Below are 18,388 nucleotides of genomic sequence, written 5' to 3' on the forward strand. Positions count from 1 at the left end.
TTTAATTTAAGGAACTGCTAATTATCACGAGTATATGAATGGTCGTTGCACACCTGAACTGGTTTTCATCTCCTGAACGTTACTGCAATACTGCATTTTAAGAGCAGCGTTACTACCCTTTGACCCTCGTCAGTACTGCTAATATTTTCTTAAGACCTCATGATAAGTATACTATAGGAGTGGTCGGAAGCCATGGAAGTAATACAAGATACCAGATGTTTTCTCATCATCATTCATATTTAAACGATGCAAAATAATCTTAAGTATCAAAATCTCATCAATTTACCAAAAGGAAGAGATTTTGTGGTATTGAGAGCAGGTGTCACAACCCAAGACCCCCAAGGCCCAGCAGGAAAGGAAGAATCTGCTCCATCTGAGGGAGGGAGCATCTCAGCCCCCACCCATGCCCAGTGTCCAGGCGGCAGGCTTAGGGGACCACCGCTTCTGGTTTTTCTAGAGAAGCCACAGATCCTGGTTTGGGGATAAGTCTCCTAGTTTATAAATACTAGCAACTAGCATTCAATATATTTAAAAACTCTATGTGCCAAACAAAGCAGCCTATGGGCCAGAATCAGCAGGGGTTACTGGCTCCCTAAGTTTAGGAAGCTCCAGAAGTTGGTGAATCCAGAGGCTGAGAAGACTTTTCGCATCAGTTCCCTCTCCACCTTGCTCTCAGCCTTCCAGCCCCTGCCCCTCACTGGGCTTCAGCCCAATGGCTGCACGTAGCCCGGGTGATCCAGACCCCTCCTCATTAGAAGAAACTCCAGGGTATGGGCTATGACCCAGGTCATTTTTGGCTAGGGGTATTATTTCATGTCCTAACTGATTCCAGGGGCCAACTACATGGCCACTGATGCAGAGCAAAGTGATTCTATCCACTGAGGACCAACTTCACGTCAGGTGATACATGGGCTCTTTTCCATTAAATCCCCAGAATTCTGTGAAGTAGGCCTTAGCCCCATCTTAAAAATGGAGAAGCCAAGGTTTGATTCGAACCCTATCTTTATGATTTCAAAGACCTCTATGAGCAGATCTCCAAACAGTCTATGAACTTATTTATAACTCCCAGACCCATGCCTTCTATCTGCTGAGGTGTGTGTGACCTAAAAGGAGCACATAAAGTCATCAAACATAGCATCTAACTTAGCACAAAGAACTTGCCTCTACCATACAGTATGGTGACATTTGACCCCTGGCATCCTGCACCCAGTTGTAGCACTGTGTACCTGGTAACTCATGCAAGAGTCAGGAGACATGGCCTTTTCATGAACATGTTCTGCTACAAAACCTTTGAAATTTTGTCATGACACATCCTATGTTAAATATTTTGAAACTATAAAAGATCATAACAGTAAAGTAACATGTAGAGAATGGTTCCCATGCACCAGACACTGTTCTCAGCACTCTCCAGGTATTAACATTTAATTTGAACAATAACTATGCAACACTTTTACTCCCAATTTACAGATTAGAAAACTAAGACATAAAAAGATTAAACAACTTTCCCAAGGTCATCCCATAGTAAGTTACAGAATGAGATTTCGAAACAAAAAATTTGGCCTTAGAAATTACACTACTATTTGATATATTATACTCCTTTCCTATATATAAACCTAATGAAAACAGACTTCTGAGAGTTTTCTTATTTAGGAAATCAGTTTACCAGAAGAATCACGGTGGAATTAAATGAGTTAGGAACATATTTATTTATGTTGACAACTACTATATCATTCAGATCATCTCCAGGTACAGTTACTCAACCTAGGGAATATACTTAATAAAACATATCATAAAAGCCTGGATATAACAAGGCAAAAAAAAAAAAAAACCAACTTTTTATAATGAGTCAATCTAATCACACTTAAGAGTTACCCTAAAACATAAAACTTTTGCATGTGATACACCCTGTGTTTTGAGAATAAGTAAACTCCTTGTAATGATGCCAAGTAGAACTTTTCTATCTAGAAAAGTACAACTGGGGGACAATTATCTTATTTCTCTTTATAAAAAGTGATAAAAAAACATTTTAAATGGGTGTTTGTGTAACTGCCTATCAACCAATATCATGACCGAAATGTTTAATGTGTTACTGGATTTTTGACTTAAATTTTTTCTTTTCTGAAAAGAGATACTTTTTTTTTTTAACTTTAGTAATACAGATATCACAGTGGTGATAAAACGTCAGTGTAAGCCAAATAATGTCTAGATTCTCATGGGTCTAGCTAACGATGAAATTAAAAGAAATAAACTGTAATTCAAACTAAAATAAAAAACACTGTGAAACAAAAGGGGAAAATATTAATAAATTTATAATTGCATTAGAGCTACAGATTAGCTTAATCATCTTCACACTTATAAATCCCACTGTTACTGCTTCACGTCTATGCACCCAATATTACTCTTTCTTTTGCCTTTACAAAACTTCTTCCTCAGGCCCAGTATAAAGAGGGGACAGTATGGAGATAGATGCTCCTTCAGGCTCCAGCAGCCCGTCTGAGAGTGTCTGCTAGAACACACTGGAGCTTCACACCAGCTGTTGTGAGTGCTGATGCACTGTTCCTGTTGGCGTTGGGAATATGTCCCAATGTGTCTTCACACAAACATATGCAACTCATTAAAAAGACTCCAAAATCTTAGCAAATAACACTTCTTAAACATTATTTATTAAATCATTTTGCATTACTGAATAATACCAATAGAATTTTTCTTGGATCTTAACCCCTCTTGTCTGTGTCTAGAAACCTTTAAGTGATGTTCTTACCACTCCCTATCAGCAGCTCCACTAGAGGCAGGCAGAGACGCTTCAGGCTCAAGCTCTTGAAAGAACATGAGCTCTTCCTTCATCAAAATACTACAGCGAGGAGGGTGTATAGCTTAGTGGAAGAGAACATGCTTAGCATGCACAAGGTCCTGGGTTCAATCCCCAGTACTATCATTAAAAAAAAATGCTGTAGCATCTTGGGGTTACCCTATCCCATCCGTAAGTCTTTTGTATCTATTTCTCAAAGAACGCTCCTATAGCCACTCTTTGAACAGGTTCAGAAATAGGGCAGTCGCGAATGTAGCACCTTCTATTTTCAAACAATTCTGCTTGTTAGAGAATTGCTCTTGGGAAGTGCCTACAGAAACGATATTTCCATTGTTCTACTCATACACCTCTCTATGTCATTCTAAGTAGAGTGACTTAAAATGACCATTTTATTAAGATAGTTATCCCAACCACCACTGGGCTCCTACTGGAAAGACCAGGCTCAAAACAGTAAATGCGCTATTTTAAGGATCTTAGATGACTTTCAATAGAAGTTTTAAATTATTATAAATCCTAAGTAAAACAGCATGCCATGGAGTTTAGAAACTGTTAAATCACAGGAACCCAATTCACATAAAGGTTAGGACAAACTCTTTGGTTAAAAAAAATGTCGGTGATAACTAAAGGATCTATATATCTTGTAGTGCCACAATGCAACATAACAATCCCTGCTGTGTGGCAGGAACAAGAACTGAGCATGTTCAGGTAAAGAGGAAAATATTACTCTACTGCACTTACACAATAGTCTTTCTTCATTCTGCAAAGTTCTTCTTGATCTTTGCATAGTATAATTACCAACAGAACTCACTTACAGATACCACCTTTATTGGAATACTTCATAATGCTCATGTGCAAGACCAGGTCTAACACCTATAATATCTGTTATTCTTTGTATAATTATGTTTTGAAGCAAGGACTTCTTGCAATGCCACGACTCTTGTATACTCGTAAACTGTGTTTCAGGACCATGCAGCATATTAAGGTGAGTAGCTGGTAGGCATAATCCCCCCAATTACTTTTCTTAAACTGTATGCTTACAAGATAATCTCTTAAATGTAGCCTATTAATCAAACTGTCCAGCTCTAAGTATAAAACTCTAAAGTGATTTCCTACCTCATGTTCTTCATGCTCGATATTTATATAACATTCCATCTAGATTTACTCCTCTCAATTACATTTCTTTTTCAAAAATTATGTTTTACTTATCAAACTTTATTCTTTGTCCAATAATTTTTTGTCACCCCCTCCCCCCAAAAATTAAGCATTTCTGAAAAACAACCCTGCTAATGCTCCATTTTGATCACATCACTTTCCTTGCTAAAACATTCTAATAGTTCTTTGGGAAGAGTAAAGCCTTTCACTTCAATTGAAAGACCCAGCTACCCTTCCTGATACTGAGAGTCTGTTGTCCCCCAACACCCCTGCCCATCCACATGGGACATAAACAATTCACATACCTGCCACCTTTTAAAATTCTGAAATATTCACCCTTGCAAAAAACCTTCCCTAAAAGAATATGCTTTTAGTCTTGCACATCAATCTGGCACTTTAGCAAATTGATTCACCTCATTTTTTAAAATGTCAATTAAGGTATATGTCACTTGCCTTGTTTCTAATGTTGCATACCAGTGAACAATTTCTACACACTCTAGCAATGTATTGCAAACAACAGTTTCTAAAGCCTACTGTGAATAAATACTTATTTGGTAGCCACTAAGTTATAGAAGATAAGTAAAATTAGCATCTTTCATTCATTCTGAATATATTTGTTTTTATAACGCATTTACCCTCAGTCAGTCATGTCCAAATTAACCAGTGGGTAGCTACTAACACTATCAATAAATTTGCAGAAGAGAATCATAGTATAGTTATGCCATATGACCAATATAATATCTTCCATCAATGCTTTTCTAGATACTCACATGGTTAAAGCCAAGAATTAAGGACTACAGATGCAAATGTACGCACATTAGGTTAGTATAAGATAATACATTGTGATTTCCCAGTATTTATATTTAAATTCCTCCTTTTGCTCTCCTATGCCCAATCCTGAGAGGTAGGTAGACAACCATGATGTATTATCACTATCAATAATTGTTATTACACAGATATGAATGAAACAGAGCCTAATTACATACACCACAAATATTTTAAAAGTGGGGAGGGGCTCGCTCAAGTGGTTGAGCGCAAGCTCAGCATGCATGGGGTCCTGGGTTCAATCCCCAGTATCTCCTCTAAAAATAAATAAGCCTAATTACCTCTACCCCCAACCAAAATAAAATAAATAATACAAAAAGAGAAAGAAAGAAAAGAAAGAAAGAAAGAAAAGAAAAAAGAAAGAAAGGAAAGAAAAAGGAAAGAAAAAGGAAAGAAAAGAAAGTAAAGAAAGGGAAGAAAGAAAGAAAATATTTAAAAATTATAGGTCCCAAATATGTGGCTAAAGACTAATGAAAACATTTAATAACATAAGCTATACGACAAATCTAGATTAATAACAGAACCTACCCATCAAATCCCTGTAGTTCACATTCTTTTAGCAGTGACAGAGCATGTCCTTCATATTCGGTTACTATTAAAAAAAAAAAAAAAAAAAAACAGAAAAGGGTGAAAGTTTTAAACAAATGATCTACACTTTTTAATTTAGTTTGGCTAAATAATATGATAAACATATGGTCAGGTCGTAAAACAACATTTATTCTTGGATATTTTTATTTTAATCATGGGAAAGAGGATTAAGTGTTACTTGCCTGATGTGTTTTACCGCTTTATGTAAAAGAGGGTCATATATTTGTTCCAACTACATAAGTCATTTGGGGATATCCCACATAGAGCAGTTAGAAAATTTATCTTGGTGCCTGTCTGTTTAGTGTCCCCGAAATAAGACACATTTCCTTTAAATCAGAAGCCGAGGAGCAGCAGTATTTTGAAAATAAGGCATATTAGCTGGCATCAAATAGTCAATGTTAAATCGCTTTGGCAACCTTACATGAATAAATTAGCTGAAAGGTTAGTGTAAGATTTACATACTAGAAGAATGTGTATCAGGAACTGCTAGACTAAAAAGAGGAGTTGGACACGAAAATGTGAAGCAAAGCCAACAACAATGATAACAGACCCAATGTCAAGGAGGAGGGTGGCACACTGGTCCACCAGAGCCCAGATTCTCCAAGGAAATGAATCTGTCACTCCCTATCGTCATCTCCCCAGTCATGATGCCCTACGCAGTCTTGCAAATGCCAGTGAAGACAGGATAAACTGGCACGCTGCAGATGGCACCAAGCTTCCCAACCACATTTAGCATTTTCTAGGGCAGCTCTGCCAGAAGAGACAGCCCAGCTGTATCCACCCATCAAAGATTTCTGCTGACTGACATGACACTGCAGATGGATTTTTTGTGTAAGAATGTGCATCATGATATGCAAGATTACATTAATCTTTCATGCCTGTCTGTCCTTGGTGCCAGCATGGTTCAGGCTTTTCCTACAATGTTTTTAGATATTGTTAAAAATTATTAGTCTTGGTGTCTAAAAGAATCATTCTGTATCCAGCAGTACTACATTGTAATTTTCGCACAGCTTATTCAAATATGGTTAGCGTTCACATGAATAAAATTCTCTATATTAAATTCTAATCAGAAGAAAGCTACAAGAAAAGGAAATATAAAAGATTAATATTAATAAACTTAGAAGGTTAAGTTATCATAAATGATTGTGTGTTGATCATTCATCTCTAACTTCAGCAAGTCGTTGCAACCTTAGAAAGCACAATAATAAAATGTCTGACAAACACACATTAAAAATAATTAAGGCTATTAGGGAGAAATATTTATGCTGAGAATCAGTTTATCAAGTCTTTCTTTTATACCAATGCTTACATTGGTAAAGCTTTTCAAATCTCAAACAAAATCAGCTTTAAAAGTATGTTGCAGCTGAATGCTATTTTTATTTAGGAAAAGTTTGAAATAATATTTTTCATTTCATCCTGCTGGTGGACTGTGACTATACGCTGATACAAATTATCTAAGAACAGTCTTTTTTTTTTTATGTGACATTGTAAAAGTTCAATAAAATGAGTGATGTAGAACAAGAGAAAAGATGAAAGAAACCTGACCACAATATATCAGGACAATGAATAGAAGTCCTTGGCTTGGCCTCAGGGAGGTTACACTTGGAAACAGAAAATATACACTAATTTTTAAAAAAATCAATGCTCGATATAAAGTAGTAATAAGTGATCGTAAAGAAAAATAACATAGGGGAAAAGGACAGAGAGTAATCTGAACTACTATTTAGAAGGAGTAGAAGGAATCAAAATATGTGTTTAGACAGGATGTTATTAGGAGCAGAAAGAGCCAGATTCTAGTCATCCCACTTCAAATAAACGTCAAGACTGGGCTGCTAGGCAGATGCAGTTTCAGAAGAAAGTTACTAGCCTCTTCTTTCATCTACTTTCCTTTCCCACTTTCCCAATGAGATTGACATCCCATTCAAACAGGAAATTTGGAGTTTTCATTGTTTATAACTCTGGGAACACACATTTCTCACTGCTGGGATCCCCCACCCATCTCAACCTTTAGTTTAAATATTACTTCCTTAGAAAGACAATACTGGAGGAGGGTAATATCTTGAGATTGATACTGAATATTGATAAGGAAACAGGCTGGAGTAAAATCCGATGAATTTTGATTTCGACATAAGGAAACATTTCTTGGTCTCATGATAAAATTCTGTAACAGGATAAGAGACTGAGATGTCATTTTCTTTCCTGTCCTTTGGGTACTTCAAACTTAGTAAGTTCAAAATAGAATCCATCATTTCCACCTTCCAATATATTGCTTCTCAGTTATATTGTTCTTTTTGTGTTGCATCATCCACTCCCCAGTACCCAAGGCAGGAAAATTTCTTCTTCCCAGAGTATCCCTTTCCTTTACTCTCCACAGCCATGCCATGCCCAAAGCCATTTGTTTTTGTCTTTTAATTATGCTGCAGCATCCCAACAGTCCTCAAGCCAATGCCCTAAATCTAGTCTCCACCATCCTTAATGTGAAGCTACACCAGTCTCTCCTCCAGTCTCCTTCCAAACCGTTATCCCACTCTAGACGGAATAACCTTCCTCAGGCATGTATTTAATTTTATCACCTCCCTACAGAAACACCACTGATAACTACTCTTCATCCCCAGGATAAAGTTCCAACTCCCTGACTGACATCTTAGTACTAGAAATGGCATTAGTCATAAAAATCCATAGTTACTCAAGAGACAACACAAAAAACTTTTCACCCAGAATTCTCTCTTTCCAGCTGCATATGATTCATGAACATTTACTACCTAGATTTTTGTTAAAATGTAGATTACAATAACAATATAAAAAATAGGTAAAACTGAAAGGGAGTAATGCCTCTGCCAAATAGCATCTTTCTTAATATAGTTTTATCAAGTCACCTAGCTTTCTGCTGAGTGACATCAGAGCTACAAGAGGCATCTTCATGGAAGGGAAAGCTTCAAGCAGAGACATAAAGAGCCAAAGGCGAAGAACTGAAGGAGCAGATTTGGTAAAAGCATCAAAAGTTAAACACATGATCCTAGAAGAATGAAAAAAAAAAAAAGTGGTAACAAATCCCACTTTGACAACTGCCCAGAGTCCGACAGGAGGTAAAATTATCTGGTGACCAGGCACTCTCATGGGCCTTGAGCTGGCAGAGACCAAGGCTACATTCAGAGAAGTGTCTTTGACTGTGACAATGAACATGATAACGTCTAGCAGCTTTGTTACTACAAAGACTGATGGAGGAGAATTACCTGTCTTGAACAAGAGAGATCAAGGACAGAAATGATGATCTATTTTCAAATACTTCAATGCTCTTATACACAAGATGGAATAGATTTATTTCATTTATTTTGTATCGCTATAAAAGATAACATTAATTCTGAAAATCATAAGGAGGCAAACATCAGCTTACAAGTTCTCTATGCAGTTTATGTCTTGCACAAAGGCATTTGGCCAAAGGGGCAGGTAGGTTTGCAATCCAGCCAATACTCCTATTCAACATGCTACGTGACCTTGAGCTGCAATAGCCCAGGAAAAAGGGCGCCTTTTTGTAAGTCAGCACAAGGAAGTGCCCTTTTTTAATACGGACAAGAGCCCTGTGACCCCCAACTGAAGTCAAGAATGTCTATCAGTATTGTCCAGAATCGACACTCACTGACTCAACCACAGGGTGCCCAAGCCGATGCTGGGTGTTCATCTGGGGGAGTGCCACACGCATGTTCTCCACCGCATGAGGGACACTGAACTAGATGGCCTGGCAAGTTCTTTCCAGTTTAATTTCTCTGCTGCCTTGACTTTTTCACTTTGTTTTATGAATTATTCTGGGGATCCATGGTGTTTCAAAATTCCTCCCACACCTTTGATGGTGTAATTCCTCAAGCCTGCTTTGCTCTGGGAGGAAGAGAAGCAAATGCTATCACAGGCCAGCATTGGCTTACCATTCATGCTCTTCCATTCACATACCAAGTTATTAGGAAAAAATAACTCTTCTTTCTAGGTTCTTCCAGAGTTTTTCTGATACCATTACTAGAAAAGAGATACTACATTGAGAGTAATGACCACTCACCAACATGAAAGAAGTATCTTTTTATTCATGTGCTGAGATTCTTTTTTTCAAACTAGAAGTTTGTATCTTTTGACACCCTTCAGTCATTTCACCGCCCCATCCCCCCACACATTTGGAAATCTGTTCTTTGTATCCACATGTTCTGTGGGTTTTTTTTTTTTTTTGGCTTGTTTGGGGGGATTTTTAAAAATATTTCACATATAAGTGAGATTATATGGCATTTATCTTTCTCTGACTTATTTTACTTAGTCTAATGTCCTCAAGGTCCATTTATATTCTCCCAAATGGCAGGATTTCCTTCTTTTTATGGCTGAATAGTATTCTGTAGTGTATACATACTACATCTTCTTTATCCATTCATCCACTGATGGTCACTTAGGTTGATTCCATGTCTTGGCTATTGTAAATAATGCTGCAGTGAACATAGGGGTACTGTTATCTTTTTGAGTTAGTGTTTTTGTTTCCTTTGGATAAACACCCAGAAATGGAATTGCTAGATCAAATGGTAATTCTACTTTTAATTTGGAGGGGAAACTAATACTGTTTTCCACAGTGGCTGCACCAATTTACATTCTCATCAACAAGGCAGGAGGGCTCTCTCTTCTCAGTCTTAGAAACACTTGTTATTTCTTGCCTTTCTGAAAGTAGCCATTCCAACAGGTGTGAGGTAATAGCTCACTGTGATCTGATTTGCATTTCTCTGATGGTTAGTAATGTTGAGCACCTTTCCTGTAGCTATTGGCCATGTGCACGTCTAATCTGGGAAAATGTCTACTCAGATTCTCTGTCCATTTTTTAATCAGATTAGAGTTTAATTAATTAATTAATTAACTTGGGGGGAGGAGGTAACTAGATTTATTTAATTGTTTATTTTTAGAGGAGGTACTGGGGATTGAACCCAGGACCTTGTGCATGCTAAGCCTGTGCTCTACCACTGAGCTACACACTCACCTTGCTATAGTATTTTGATGAAAGAAGAGCTCATATTCCTTCAAGAGCTTGAGCCTGAAGCATCTCTGCCTGCCTCTAGTGGAGCTACTGACAGGGAGTAGGGACATCACATAAAGGTGTATGCTAAGCATGTGCTCTACCACCAGAGCCATAACCTTCCCCCAGATTAAGAGTTGCTATTCATTTTTAAAAGAAATGTATAGAAAAATTACTTTATAATGTATACATATAGCTATAATATTTCAAATCATGCCTCATTTATACAGCACTATCTCTTAAATAATTCATCAACATACAAAATTTATTATATAATTCATATTCCATGTGGGCTCAGCAATGCACACAAGGTTTGTTAAAACAATGGCCATATAGGACATGCAGAAAATATGTACTCTTTCTGCTTTACTCTTTCATAAGAGATACTTTTCTTTCAAAGTTTGAATTGAATCTTATTATTACATAATTTATGAAACTGAAATGCACAGCATTACAACCATCTTTCTGTAGCACTTTATAAAATACACAGTAGTTTTAAATATATTATCTTATTCAAACTACAAAACTACACCGTGAGACAGGCAGAGATTCTAAAACTTTTCAGGTATCCACATGTTTATTCAGTCCTTCACATAAAATCAAATAAATATTTAGCCAATACACATACTAAAATGGTTTTAAAAGCAAAAGATGCAATTTTATAATTTTGCCTGTAGGAGGAGTGTTAGGCAGCTAATAATTAGCCATTCTGCACAAATATATAAATAAATTCTAAATTTGCTTTTATGTAATATTCTAATTTTACTTTATGTTAAACTAAATATAATATTTAACAACAACTAAAAATTTAGGGGGAGAAAAGCCCTAGAACAGAATATTTTTTCTCTCCAATACAATTGTTTTAAGGAAGAAAGCACATTCCTGTCGTTCCTCTACCTTAGTTCGGGCCTCACTAATGGGTTTCCTTTTCTCCCGTCTCTCCCTCTTCTTTTTTAATCTTTATTCTGATGACATAATCATCTTTGCTAATCTAGATTACAGCACCATGATAAAAAACATACAGCAACTCAGGATCAATGCGTGACGAGTAAACTCCTGAGTGAAGTATCAACATCCATCCTTAATCTGGACACTCAGACTTCCCCTTGTGCACGTTTTTGGGAGCCTTCTCAAATTCGGCTCAAGTATCCTCAGCCTTTGGGAGAAGGGGGTCTCACCCTCAGCCCACAGGAAGGATCTTGATGCTTAAGAGACTGAGTGCTCTAGGTGGGGCATACACGCTCTATTAGGACAGTCAAACTGAAAGGAAGAAATGTAAATGCTTGTTCAGGATCAAAACATGTTGAATCTCTCACATACACACACCTCTCCCTTTCCTACTAGATTTGAATAAAGAAAAATCAAATTCACTGGCAACCATTTTATGATGACAGGAAAGACCACTTTAAGATGAAGTCAACGTTCTGAAAGAACTACCAAAATACTGTGGACTCAGCGGACACAGACACACCCCACTTGTATGCATTGCTAGCTTGCCTCCTTGCCTCTTTTCTTTTCCTACTCATGCACAGGACACCACTGTCTGCCCTCTCTGACTCTCCAAAACTGCCCAGTTCAAATCCTTTTCTTCAGTCTCCTGATCAAAATTAATATCATATTTTTATATATAATTCATTTATGTATATCCATAATTCTTTTATGTATACCCCAATTACATCTACTTTAAATATCTACCTTAATCCCCAATAAATTAAGGGTCACTCAAGAGTAGGTAGTAGAGCTCATCTGTCTAGCATCTTGCAGAGTGTTGAACACAAAGCATTTCAACAAGAGATTCTTGAACTGAATGATATACAGTAATATCCACATAACAGTGTTCTGGATATTAAATCAATGAAACAAAATAAGGAAGCATTATTGAGTTGGCCAGTAAGTTTTCTCAACTTTTGATTGTCTCACCCTAATATCAATTTCAAACTTTTCCTTCTACCAATCCTTGAAAATCTTCAGTGGAAAGGAATAATAGTTCTGAATTGTTTCTTTTTCTTATAAATCACCTCCAAGTAAGCCAAAAGCTACCAAGATGAAAGATTACCTCCTTCACCACATTTTTTTTTTAAATTCAGAAACTCCTCATGAGTTTTTTGTGGTAGTTTCTTTAGAACCTCCATCGTGGTAGATGCCTTTTGGGGTGGGTGACTTTTCCACAAAGCTTTTTTTCTTTTTTTTTCTTTTTTTTAAAGTCTTCCTTCTATCCCATCCATTAAGGCTTGAGATGTAGGTTTACAAACCTTATTTACATTGTGAAACTCATCTCCCTTGGTTACAGCTGAGCAAAGCCAGGTCACTCTGAATCCCTTCCCCAGGAATTTGTAACTGGGACTAGGAGATTCCAAGTGCACGCTGGCATTGCATCCTGAGTACTTACTATGCAATGTTCTTCATCAATTAAAATTTACTACAAATTTTCATGGTTAGTGAAGCTACACAGAAACAAAACCAGAAAAACTGAGCGTTTGATTCACAAGAGAACCAACCCTCCTTCTCACCCTACCCCTCGTGGGGAAATTAAGTCTCAAGGAAACAAAAGAATTTGGTCACCAAATTTTAAAAGTTGAAAAGAATTTTACTAATCCTCTTTCTGTTAACTTTAGCATTAGCAAATTTCTATTTTCCTGGGCACAAACCTAAGGACCTTCCTTTATTTTAGACGAATAATTTAAGCTTCCGGCTTCTCAAAACTCATCTAAAATTAGCAGTTAAGTGCTTAGTTTTGACCGAACCAGCAGGGGTCAGAGTCAGAACAAAAACCACGTAATGAAGGAGTCCATGGAAAGACATCAAACATTCAAGTGAGCAAAAATCAATTGCTTGCTGAACTGCAGAGATAACATACAAATAGCAAACATCTCAATGATGGTATTAAAAAGTGTGCAGGCCCCTTAAAAATAGTTCCTAAAGATTTTTTAAGTCTGAGGGAAGGTCCAAAGAGAAAACACTGATATGCTGATAAAAACACAATTTAAATAAGAAAAAAATAATTATAATCCTGCGGCTGGTTGCAGTGGGTTATAGAATCACATCAACAAGCGTTAGATATTACAAGTAGCTTCCTAAATTTGGCTTAAGAACAAATTCAAGGTTATTTTGCTTCCTTAAGTATGATTCTTTTTAATGACAAAATGATGTTCTGAAAATACTTACTTGTTACATCGGTCTTTATTCCTGAAATCTTTAACAGTGGTTCAACCTTCTCATAATAGACCTGGGCAGCTTCTTTTTTGTGGCTTTGGGGGTTAAGGAGTATTTTCAATGACTTTGGTCTGTTTGAAAAGCCTAAGAGGAAAATATAAAGACAAAATATATAAAGTCTCTGTCAGCCCTTTTTCTTTCCCTCTGAAACCAGACGCTAAGTCCCAGGAGAATGGTGTACACTTATTTAATTAGTATTTGCTATTTTTATTTGAAATTCTTGTAAGAGCTCTCATGAATATGGCATTATTTTAAAACATTTCACATTTCCTAGCAGTGAAATAGAAATATCCCTCTTAGAGTAAGTCACAAGTGAAAACAAAGCATTTAATTTATGAAGGAAGGTGTGACTGGAAGCAACTCTGAATATTAGGCAACGTTTATGTCTATTTACCAAACCACTGATAATATATCAAATATTCCTGTAGCATTTGTTTCTGGAGAAAAAGCAATGGACTGTAACAAACAGAAAAGTCCATTTCCTGTCCTTGGATAAATATGCTCATTATTGGAATGGGGCACTCTAGTGACCCCGGTGCTACCCAGGGCTGCCCTGCTGATGAGCCCAGGGCGGAGGAGAGTGTGCAGGGTGGGGTCAGGGCCAGCACCCAGAGTGATGCATGCCGGGAGCTAAAAAGAGGGTTCAGGTCGGAGTTCAAGCCTGAAAAGGGGCCAAGGGAGAAAGAACTCTTCCCTCGGGAATTGGGAAAGTGACGCCTCTCAGCGGGGATTCGGGGATAGTGCTGCCTCACAGTTGGGGCTGAGATTTGATACTACAATTTTCTGGGCTTGCAAGATGCTTATCACTTAGGGCTTAGCTGGAGCAGGTGCACAGCCAATTTTCCGTTGTTAGGAAGGGGCAGGAGGGACGGAGGAGCCAGAAGGAAGCTGACGACCATTTCTTTCATGGTAAGCTGCTCTCACAGGGCCACGCTTCAAGGTTAAAAAAGCAGTTACTGACATCCATTTTTAATGAAACCGTTACTAAAGCCAAAAGACAAATGTCCATTACACCCAAGTCAGTCTTTATGCCTCGAGACAATATTTGATTTCTTACTGCATTTGATATAATAAAAAATTTTTTTCAACAGCACAGATTGTTTTGAATTCAGGGAAAGGTTTTGCTGAAGAAGAGATGGGAGGACACTGAACTCCTCACCTCTTCTGTAACTGGCCCTGGGCTCCCATTTTGGTAAGAGGCCTCGGCCAGTCTCCCAGTCACCCCGTTTTGAAACCTCAAAGCCATGATCAACTCCTTCCTTTTTTCCAATCCTTACATTCAAATGAGTGCCCAGATTCAAGAGGTAGTAGCCACTAGCTTCCTGACTATTGCCCTCCGGCTTGGGGTTCTCCAGGGCCACCCACAAGCACCCTGCAGCCCTGCTTCGAACGCATCCTCAGACATCCCAGCTCCCATCAGCCCAGCACTGGTCCACAGCCCCGGGGCTCATCACTGCCCGCGGAGCAAACCCGAACCTCTGAAAATGACCTCCAGAGCCCCCCACCCCAACCAACTCCAACCTACCCTTTCTCCTTCCTCTCTCATTCATACTCAAGAAATATTTATTGAGCATGTGTGCCGAGCACTGGGAAGAGGGAAAAAGTGATTAACATGTGGGTCAGGCTTTAAAGCAGGAAGGTGTTGCCACAAATAAAAACAGCACAAGACAAAGAACAGGTTTGTTAACACAGAGGCACAAAGTGCCACAGGAACGCACAAGAGGAGGGCGGTTAATTCTCATGAGGGATCCGGAAAGGGCTCATGGAGAAGGGAGTTTGTGAGTGCGGCTTTGGGCTCATGCTGTGTTCACTGCTTAGACTTCCCTCTTCCTCACACTTCATCCTCCCCTTAGCAAACCAGCAGAGCTAAGGCCAGGGAGGAAGTTCTAAGCAGTGAGAGCAGCCCAGCAAACGCTCGAAGCGAACTAAGTGCAGAGGGTCTTCTGCTCCATCTCACCCTCCCCGGCAGGTCCAGGTCAGCTGCATGACTGGCCAGACAGCAGGTCGGCCAGGCCTTCCTGTGGAAATCCCACCACTTCTTCAAAGCTCACTTCAAATGCTGCTCCCTCACTGAAGCCTTTCCTAATCACCAGCAAATTCCCCTCCCTGGCTTCCTGCTCCCATGTTCCTCTACGTATCTCTATTATCCATTTTTCATATCATTGACACAAAAAAACTCTGATAAAAGACCCAGTGTCTCAGGACTTCCACAGGCCAAGGTGCGACAACACGGAATGGACGAGACAGTAACGCATCACGCATGCCACACTGACTTTTTAAAAAACCCAACTCTGTGAGCCACACTGACACAAAATACACATGTAAATAAAGGGGGAGAGGGAAAAACTGTTTTACAGTAGGATAGCAACTAATAAATTGGGGGAAAAGACAGTTAGAAAATCACTATTTTCAACCATCATCATATGATGGATTCAGGCAAGTGGCAGCCATGGATGCTAAAACCATCGGTGACAGTCAGTTTGGGGAATAAAATTTTGACTTATTCTTAAACTCTGTCCCTCCCTATTACTCTATTTGCTGAAGGTAAAAAAAAAAAAACAGTATTTACAGTAGGGAAGTCTGGCAGACACCTCCACAGTGAAGCCATCAAGGTTAACACCAGCCTGGGGGATACAAATGGACACCTGTGTACACGATACACAGCCCTGAGGACACACATGACATCCTGTGCCCGGAGTGCATAGCATGGACCTAACGTGATGAAACGCTCAGACAAACCCAAGCGAGGGGCATTCTTAAAAGAACTGCCTTAAACTTTTCAAAAATGTCAAAGCTATGAAAGACAAAGAAAAGCTGAGGAACTGCTCTAGATTAGAGGCCACTAAAGAATGACAGCTAAATGCTGTTTGTGATTCTGGATCAGGTCAGAACAAAACTGCGATGAAGGACAGTATTATTGTCCTTTAACCAGGAAGGACGAAGCTGATAAATCTAGGGCTCACTTTTATTGAAACATGAGGAGGACAAGAAACTCATTCTAAACCCCAGAGTCCACGAGTCAGGCTAAATATCTGAATTAAGTTTACCTCATCTGGTAAATTTTGTGGGATATCCACCTGCATTTCTCCAGCAGGGACAGACCCAGTAAGAAAGGTGTCTAGGAACCAAATGGCAGTCCCCAAAAGTTATCAAAAAACCAACTTTTATTTCCCCCTCTTCCTATATGATGACTGTGGAGGAATAGGAGTTTATGGAAATGAGAAACAGTCATTTGGGGGTTGTGAGGATAATCACATTGTAATTCAAGGCTTGTAGATTTTACACGTATCTGCACGAAAGTGCAGCTACATGTGCCATCCAACTTTGTGACACAATTTGCTTAATAAGGCAGGAAAAGGGCTCAAATTATTTTTGAAGACTTTCTAAAATGATTTAAGCAAAATAATTTTATTTTTAAGCCTCAGTTAATAATAGCAGTGAAAGCTAAATGAACCAGAAATTCCTATTCCTTAGACATTCTGGTAAATCAAGGACTTTTTAAACATAAGTCAACAAAGCTAATTTTTCTTTTTTTACCAGAGCACATATTCATTTTCTCATTTCCCTTTTGCTTTTAAATACACTTAATATGATGATTATAAAGCTAGAGTCTAAGCAAATATACATTAGGTAGTAATTTGATACCAATTTAGAGATCAGAATGGGGATTTCTTTTGAATAAAGAAGGGTTTTTTTTTTTTTTGATGTTCTTAATTAGGTGGAATGAAGAGATATAATTAAAAAGGCTCCAACCTCCTCTCCTTCCATGCTCCCTCCTCAGCCAGTTCCTATTCTATTCAGTCTCTTGAACTTCTATGTTCCTTCTACCACAGTGCCCTTGCACCTGCTCTCCTCTTTGTCTGCCACCTACACTTTCTGCCACTTTACCCAATTAACCTCTTCTCTTTGTTTTGATCTCACCTCAGTCGTCATTCTCTTGGGAAAGCCTACCATGGCCTCTTGGCTTTGTGACTTCAGCTAGGTCATTCCCCCCTTATCATTTGCTCTTACAAGCCCATACACTTGCCAATCTTGATTTGTACCCTGTTGTAATTTTATATCTATTTATAATTTGTTCTTCCATATTAGACTGGAAACTCTCGGTTCTTCTTCTGTCCTTAGTGCAGGGCATGAAACAGATGATCAAACTTTTGATGAATGAGCACGAGGGCAGGGTTAGCTTTGGGCCATACAGATAACAATGACATCCACTCATTTATTCACAAGTAACTGCTGGCAGGTTCTAGAAGCTGAGGCTCTATCCACGAACAAGAACAGCTTCTGTCTTCATGAAGCCTCCATGCCCGTGGTAGGAGAAGAAACAGACAGGAGAATTCAGAGCATGTTAAGTGGTTAAAAAGTTCTAAAGCTAAAAATGAAGGTCAGCAGCGAGAGAGAAGGAAGGCAAAGATAGAAGGGACTTTCTGGCCAGAGAAGGTCAGATCACCGGGAGCCTAGCAAGCATCTACAAGGACTTTGGCTTTTGTTATGAGCAAGATAAGCAACATGGAGAATTTTCAGCAGTGAAGCAACATAACCTTAGGTGTTCAAAGGACCACTGCAGCTGCTGTATGGAAAGTAAAGGCAGGAGGGTAAGGGCCGGCAAAGCAAGAATGGCTGCAATATTGTAGGTGGGAAATCACTGTGCTTAGACTGGCGGGTTGCAGTGGACGTTGTGAGAAAAGTCAGATTCTAGATCTCCTTATTGAAGTATACTTGACATACACCATTGTATCAGTTTCAGGTATACAATATAATGACTGACA

At 38.6% G+C, this 18,388-nt stretch overlaps 1 protein-coding gene across 1 annotated transcript in view; it reads right to left on the bottom strand.

The window, feature by feature from the left end:
- CERKL (CERK like autophagy regulator) overlaps nucleotides 1-18,388 on the bottom strand; it is a 121,967-nt gene that overhangs the window by 33,525 nt on the left and 70,054 nt on the right. Inside the window, exons 3-4 of the mRNA XM_045520374.2 lie at nucleotides 13,575-13,706; nucleotides 5,315-5,378 (exon numbers count right to left, since the gene is read on the bottom strand). Coding sequence (XP_045376330.2) covers nucleotides 5,315-5,378; nucleotides 13,575-13,706 — 196 coding nt within the window. The remainder of the gene's footprint in view (nucleotides 1-5,314; nucleotides 5,379-13,574; nucleotides 13,707-18,388) is intronic.

This window comes from Camelus bactrianus, chromosome 5 (assembly GCF_048773025.1).
Source record: "Camelus bactrianus isolate YW-2024 breed Bactrian camel chromosome 5, ASM4877302v1, whole genome shotgun sequence".
NCBI lineage: Eukaryota > Metazoa > Chordata > Mammalia > Artiodactyla > Camelidae > Camelus > Camelus bactrianus.